The sequence below is a fragment of the Egretta garzetta genome, unplaced genomic scaffold, assembly GCF_000687185.1.
Source record: "Egretta garzetta isolate BGI_Z169 unplaced genomic scaffold, ASM68718v1 scaffold265, whole genome shotgun sequence".
NCBI lineage: Eukaryota > Metazoa > Chordata > Aves > Pelecaniformes > Ardeidae > Egretta > Egretta garzetta.
The window spans coordinates 954,290-961,390 of NW_009259789.1; the positions used below are offsets into that span (position 1 = coordinate 954,290).

At 43.4% G+C, this 7,101-nt stretch overlaps 1 protein-coding gene across 2 annotated transcripts in view; it reads left to right on the top strand.

The window, feature by feature from the left end:
• The window catches only part of ATRN (attractin), a 140,907-nt gene that overhangs the window by 78,897 nt on the left and 54,909 nt on the right, over positions 1–7,101 (top strand). The window contains exon 25 of one of the 2 annotated variants that reach the window (XM_035895066.1): positions 550–772. The exons of the other annotated variant lie outside the window; for it this stretch is intronic. Coding sequence (XP_035750959.1) covers positions 550–594 — 45 coding nt within the window. The 3' untranslated portion in view covers positions 595–772. Of the gene's footprint in view, positions 1–549; positions 773–7,101 lie in introns of those variants that run through there. 2 annotated transcript variants of the gene reach the window in all.

Consider the following 7,101-nt stretch of genomic DNA (forward strand, 5'->3'; position numbering starts at 1 on the left):
TTAATTATGAGCCAAATGCTTCAAGGAACAAAAAGAGGCGAAGGGATTTTGCAGCCTCTCGTGCGCATGCAAAAAAGGTGCCACTGGCGAAATCTCGCTAGGCGTTCCCTATCTGTTGTTTGCTTGGCAATTTATCATCGCGTTGGGCTTCGAAAAAGCGCGGCGGTCACCGCGCGGCATCGCCGCATGTGCTGCTCGGTGGAGCACTGCGGCAGCGGTACAGCAGCTTACGCTGCCTGAGGACGGGAAGGGCTTGGTAAGTGGTGGGAAGTTTTCAGGTCTCTGAAATTGCTGCCTCCCGCTCTTGGTTTTGTGAAGGCTGTAGTGGAAAACCAGCTAAAATTGCCTCTGCTGTCTACGTTTTTTAGTTTCTCAACTTCTGCATGGGCTGTTGAGGCTTTTTTTTTTCCTGGGTTCCCCCGGCTGATTTATTTCAGGACTGTGGGTCTGTGTAGCCTCATCTAAAGCTTTATTCCTTTCTACGCAAGAAGGTAATGCACTGTGAATAGCTTAATTCAGTCACGTAACGGGTTGTCATAATTATTCTAGATATTTCAAAAGACGCTGTTTGCCATGGTAGGGAAATATTTGTGAACCCACCCGAAATGTTGAATTGCTGCCTAGTTCATCTGCTGAAATTGTGAATGGTGAACCGAAAGGTGGAAACAATTCATCTCCCTTAAACTGATCGCTGCTTTCCGAGGAGCTGCCAAAAGTTCAAGCGCGGAAACTGTAACAAATGAGAGACCTGAAAATTGAGGACAGCCTCAAACGTGCTGTAATTAAATCAGCCTTTCGTCTGCAGCGCTGTCTTTCGGCGACGGACGGGGCGGTTGTCCCTAAACCGTGTGTCCACGCTCGCGCCGCCGTGGGTTACTGACACATCCCTGCTGCTGGCTGTGCCGAAACCGCGGTCCACGCTGGCCCCGGGGGATGAAATGTAAACCGCTACGTGCAAACCTCTTGGATGATGTACTCTTTAATAAACTGCCTTCCTTTGGGGCCCTCCCATCACTGCCTTGCGTTGCTTTTGTTAACTTAGCGCTGGCGCAGCCACTGCCAGGGTGACCGCCTCCAAGTTCTGAAGCAAAATACACATTTTAGTGCTCCCGTTAAGAGCTGCGCCGCTGCGATGGAACAAGATCTCAAATAGATGCGGGAGTACGGTTCCGCTCGGAGCACGGCTTTCAGAAATGATGGTCGTCTTGGATTTGAGTGCTTTGTATATTAGACCCGTGACTGCTAATTTTGATACATTTGTATGACCTTTTCTTCTTGCCGTAGTTGTTAGTCTAAGCCAACAGCCTAAGCTCTGTTTATTCTCCTGCATCAAAACATCTCGGCTCTGCCTCGTTGCCACCGAAGGGTTTGCTCTGGGATTGTATTATATTCGCTAACGGCCTCCTTTGACCTGTAAAACAGTTCCTACTGGTTTATAACGATATGCTGAAAACGTACGCAGGAACGTAAGAGAGCAGATTCTCGTCGCACCTGCTTGGCTTTGCAGAGCTGGCAATAACATCATAGATGTGTCTTTTTTTCTTAAGCCAGTCAATATTTCCAGTGTTAGTATGTAGGCAGGGTTCATAAGGAGCCATATGCTGCTGGTGTCAGCTGGATTTCAGAGTAGAGACGCGTTATAAACTAGACTGGGATTCTCCTAAAGGCATGGCTCTCTGGCTGATTAAAGCCAGGCTCATTTTCTCTTATGCTGAACGTGGCTATTTAACTGGGAAGTAGTAGCCAATATTTTATGAAGTGCCAGGAATTACATGCCTAAAAAGTCTTCGCAGCCCTCAGACAAAGCTCTTACTCTGATCTTTATCATCATTATTTTAATGTTTCTTGGTTCTCGTACCCAGCAAACACTGAAATCTTCCCAAGTTCTCATTTTTCAAAGGAAATCTCTTTCATTAGAGCAGTTTTGGATTAAATTTCTTCTTCTGATACTCCTTCCCCACCCTGCTATTGTCATTGGCAACGTTACCCATAAAACAGGTGGTCTCCATTAGCATGAATCTTAATACCATTTTCAATTAAGCTTTAATTTGACTTGCCATTCGGCGTTTAGTGCGGTTTGGGAAGCATTTGTTTTCTTGCAGAGCTAAGTGATGGATGACACCTCACCGCAGCCAAGGAAAGCTTTGGGGTACCCTTAGCTCCCGCCAGGTGAGGAAGACCGTACCCCCTCCGCTTAAAAACGGAGCTGGAGGGATGTCGGATCCCACGCTTCCACCTTCCTTTTGTTTTAGGCTGTTAGCCTCTTTAAGGTGAGATGAATATTACCGGCAGCGATGCTCTCTAGGGTTACCTCTTTGAGGTTTACAGCCTAACTAAAAGGCTTTGATAATGCCCATAAGAAGACAGAGCGAAGAAACCCTACCGCAGTTAAAAAGCAGGGTCTGTAACTGAGTCTAAAACCCTGATTTGTCTCTGGAGGAAACATCAGGCATTTGATACGGGGCATAAATATCCTTGAGGACTGGACATGGCCTGTGGAGGTTTCCAGCCTTTCTCTAAATTAATGTCGTTCTGTAATCAAAAGCCACAGGCTAATCGAATGAAAGCTCTCGGTGAGGGGAAGGGGAAAGAAAAAAATCTCTTTGTTGTTGGCTAAAGAGAATAAAATACATATAGATAGATAGTGATTGCTTTGATAAAATAATTATGTAGCCTTGAAACCGTACTGAGGATGGTGATCCTGATCGCCTTCCTTCCAGGTCCTCGGCATGCCTCATGCACCTTTAATTAGGAATAGATGTAGGTGCGGAGATATAATCATCCTCAGCTCTCTGGGACCCTCTGTTCCAAAAAAAAAAAAAAGAAAAAAATTATCTTTTTCTTTTGCTTCTGAAAGCAGTGGAATGCCAAAGTTGTTTGCTAATGATGTCCCTTGCCTTTCTTTAGATATAACTGCAGGTGCTTTTGAGCCTCTCTCGCTGCATCTCCTTCGCTGTGGAAGGAGGCTTGCTTTAAACCGAACAATGAAATGTAAATCAATTTGTTAATCTGATGAAATTTGCTGTTGAATGTAATTACTTTTGGAGACATGCAATTACACGCTGATTTTTCAGAACAGGCAAACTGACATCTTCTGCTGGGGACGGAAAGATTTAAAACAGAACAATTAAACGATACTTTAAAATATGAAACAGCTGCTTCCTTTTTATCTGCTCCTGCCTTCTTATTTTTGCCATAAACCGATGACATTTTTCTCCTTTCAGAAGTTGGTCCTTTCCATATCAACTGCTAGTTTTGGTAGCAGCTTCTTAAATCCGTAAGAACTGGGGTTTCTCTCGAAGGCAGTTGACCCTTGTTAGGATGTGGTGCAACTTCAGTTCCTCTTTACTGGAGGCAATGGCTTCGGCAACCTCGGAAATCGCTCACGCTGTATTTTCCCCAAGGGCTGTATTTTTATCCTTTCACCCAACCATTGAAATCTTGGGGGTTTGTATCTACAGCTTGAGCTATCCTGGGGGTGAACTGTAGGAACTCGCGTGTCTTTGTGCGCGGGGTTTCTCGTGATATCTTCAGATAGCGTTGGAAGTCTGCTCGTGTGCTTGTCGCAAAACTTCAGCTGCATAAATAAGAAAAGTTATAGGAGAACGGAGAGACATAGACTGAGATTCAGATTTAATAATACCAGGAGGATTTCTTAGGATAAGGGGTTTTTTTAGGGATATAAAAGTAAGATATGTATGGATTGTCTTGCTTTTAAGGAAGCTGGTCTTATTTTTTTCCTTTTAAGATGCAAGACTGGAAAGCATAATATCAAAAAAAATTGCAGAATTAATTTTCTATGGAAGCAAAGTCTGCATTAGGCAATTAATTTCTGCTGGGTGAGGCCCAGGGTGATGATGTGCTGGTTGCCTGCAGTCGCTGTGCTTACTTCTGTGCTGAATAGCTCTTGAAAATACACTATACCACCGCTGAATGTAAATGTAAACCTCAATTTCAAATATATTCCCGAAAACGAGCGATGTGGGCCATTGCTGGGAAGCTTTTACAGCTACCAAAAGAGCTGGATTTATTTCCTTACACGAAAGCTTATTTAAGGAGTCAAAGAATAGTAAGCAGAGTTAATGAAGAGGAGAAAAGTGCGCTGCTGATAAAATATAAGGAGCTGGCATACTCAAATGCAACGATAGATACAGCCTGGCTAAACCACGGGGGGAAAATAGATCCTGTACTAACGCAGGGTGACAAAACCAAAAAGCCTCGGGCTTGTTTGGCTAATAGACGTGACGACGGAGCCACCAGCACTCACGTAAGAGCTCTCAGGTGGCTCGGCGGGTCCGCTTTTGTTAAAAACAAACCATTCTGGGAATGTCGCTAGAACTTCTTTTTCTCTCGCTTAGCTTTCCTGACTTCATGTTATTAAGGGTTTTTTTTTTCCTACCATATTGGTAAGCCTTGCTCACAGCAGTGCTGGCGAGCAGCAGGGAGAGTTGGGCTCAGGGCGGTGTAGTCCTATCCCAGCCCTGTGTAATAATAAATTCCTGGGACGGTCGGGGTTTATTGTTGTTTTTCTAAAATAGTTTCTTTTTTTCTTCTCTTTTTTTCCCCTTAATTGCGAGTGTCATGCATAGTTATTTATGAAAACAGTCCGGTTTGCATGCAAGACCAGCACCATCCTGGTTCCTACACCTGGACCCAAAACGTCTTTAAATTACATGAATATTTTGACCACAGGGATTGAAATAAATCGGGTAAATTGATTTGTCGGTTCAGGTTTTTTCACTGGGAAGTTCTTCATGATGAAACGGTGAAATCCATGTTCCAGAAAGCCTTTCGCCATCGACAGTAACTACCTGTCCTTTTTTTAACGCTATTATATGAGCTTATGTAAAGGTTGCTCGTTTTTCCCTCTCCAGCAGTGTTATTTTTTCACGTTGTGATTTCTTTACCACAAAATCTTAGCCAAGGTTCTCAACAAATAAAACCTTGATGACTAAACCAGCCCAGCCTATGATTTCTGCCTTCATAGAATCATAGAATCATAGAATGTTTAGGGTTGGAAGGGACCCCTAGAGGTCATCTAGTCCAACCCCCCTGCAGTGAGCAGGGACACTGCTGACTAGATCAGGTTGCTCAGAGCCCCATCCAACCTGGCCTTGAATGTTCCCAGGGATGGGGCCTCCACTACCTCTCTGGGCAACCTGTTCCAGTGTTTTACCACCCTCATTGTAAAAAATTTCTTCCTTACCTCTAGCCTGAACCTACCCTGTTCTAGTTTAAAACCATTTCCCCTTGTCCTAACACAGCTGGCCCTACTAAAAAGACGTTCCCCATCTTTCCTATAGGCCCCCTTTAGGTACTGGAAGGCCGCAATCAGGTCTCCCCGTAGCCTTCTTTTCTCCAGACTGAACAAGCCCAACTCTCTCAGCCTGTCCTCATAGGAGAGGGGCTCCAGCTTTCAGAGCCGTTAATGATGCCGCGTAACGAGGCAGCCCTTCCATGAGCACGCATGCGCTGGGCTCCACAGCAGAAAGGTTCCTTCCAAAGTATTTGGTGTTTTTCCTCTGGTTTTGTGTTGGAAACACGGAGCAGGCTGCCAGTTTTCCAGCTCATGGGTATGCAGTGAAGAAAAATACATTTGTTAAAGCTCCCAGCATTTCATTTCGTAGCTATGCAAGTGCATAATTAAAAAACTCCTAAAATGGGTTGAACTTTCAATGATTGCATTAATCTTTGGTTCTTCTGTCATCTTTTTTGTTTTTTTTTTTCCCTTGCAGATAGGTAGTTTGGTGAAAGTATGTTTTGGGTTCTTTTTTTTTTTTTAATTGCTGCCAGTTCCTGTGCCACGTGACAGCAGGTTTGAAACGGCACGTGGCTTTGGTATTGTGTGACCGTGTGCCAAATGCTGTGACGAAGAGGGATTTTTATTTGGCTATTTATGTACATATATTCTTATTTTACTTTGAACTTTGAGGTATTTTACTTAGAACTAGAGGTATGTCATTGTTTTATATGTAATATATAAACATATACATCTTCGATTTCTTCATTAAGGATGAAAAATCCTTAGAATTTCTGTGGAATCATAGAATCATAGAATGTTTAGGGTTGGAAGGGACCACTAGTGGTCATCTAGTCCAACCCCCCTGCAGTGAGCAGCAACATCTTTCACTAGATCATATTGCTTTCATCTATTAAAGTTACAAGGGTAGGAGCAAACTACATTCTTCAGCAATATTTGCTCCATAAAATTCTCAAATAATCTTTCTTTTAAAAAGTAGCTATCTATATCTATAGCTGATATATATTAATAAATTTGGTATCTATGACAATTGCCATCCATTAACACCATGTCAAAACTGTAACAGATTTCCACCATCCTGAAAAATTTTCAAACGTTCCTGCCTTAATTTTCAGGGCATTGCTTTTGTTGTAAGTAATCTCATATTTTAAAGGGTATGCAAGTTTAAGGATTAGTATGAGTTCAGTTTAGTTGTGTGGAGACTTGTGAGGCTGGCACATTGCGAACTATTTGCGATGCAGACCAAGGAACATTTTAAATCTTTCATCCCATACGATCTTTAGAAATCACAGCTTCCCCGGAGAGGGCGACAGAGCTTTTTCCCCACTAATACCAGTGCAACGCTGAGCTCTGCCTTGCATGTATTTCCAATGTTTGGCCTGGTCAGAAATGATGCAAGACATAAGGTTTTGCCCATTTCCATCTGTCAGCTATTTTGCAGCCTAGAAAAAAAAAAAAAATTGCTAATACGCATTTAGCTGCTTTACTCTTCTATTCCTGATTCTCTCTTGTATACTTAGACTGCAAGCTCTTTAGGAAAACAACTTTAATTCCTTTTAAGCTTTTGGCACACGAGTGGTTGTAGGCTGCAAAACTCATCTTTTTTTGTGGACTTTGAGGGTCTGAGGGAGCGTTTGAGCTGTTGTGGGCTAAAATTTTCCCTTTTTCCATGTTGAAACTCTCCATAAATAGTTGGTATGCTGACAATCGTAACATCCTGCACGCAGATGGTGTCGGAGCTGTGCTCGGCACGAAGCCGAGGAACGGGATCCGTCAGAAATGCAGCCCCCCAGCAGCGTCTGGTACTGGAGGGGAGCGCTTGCGGACTCGCAACTGGGAAG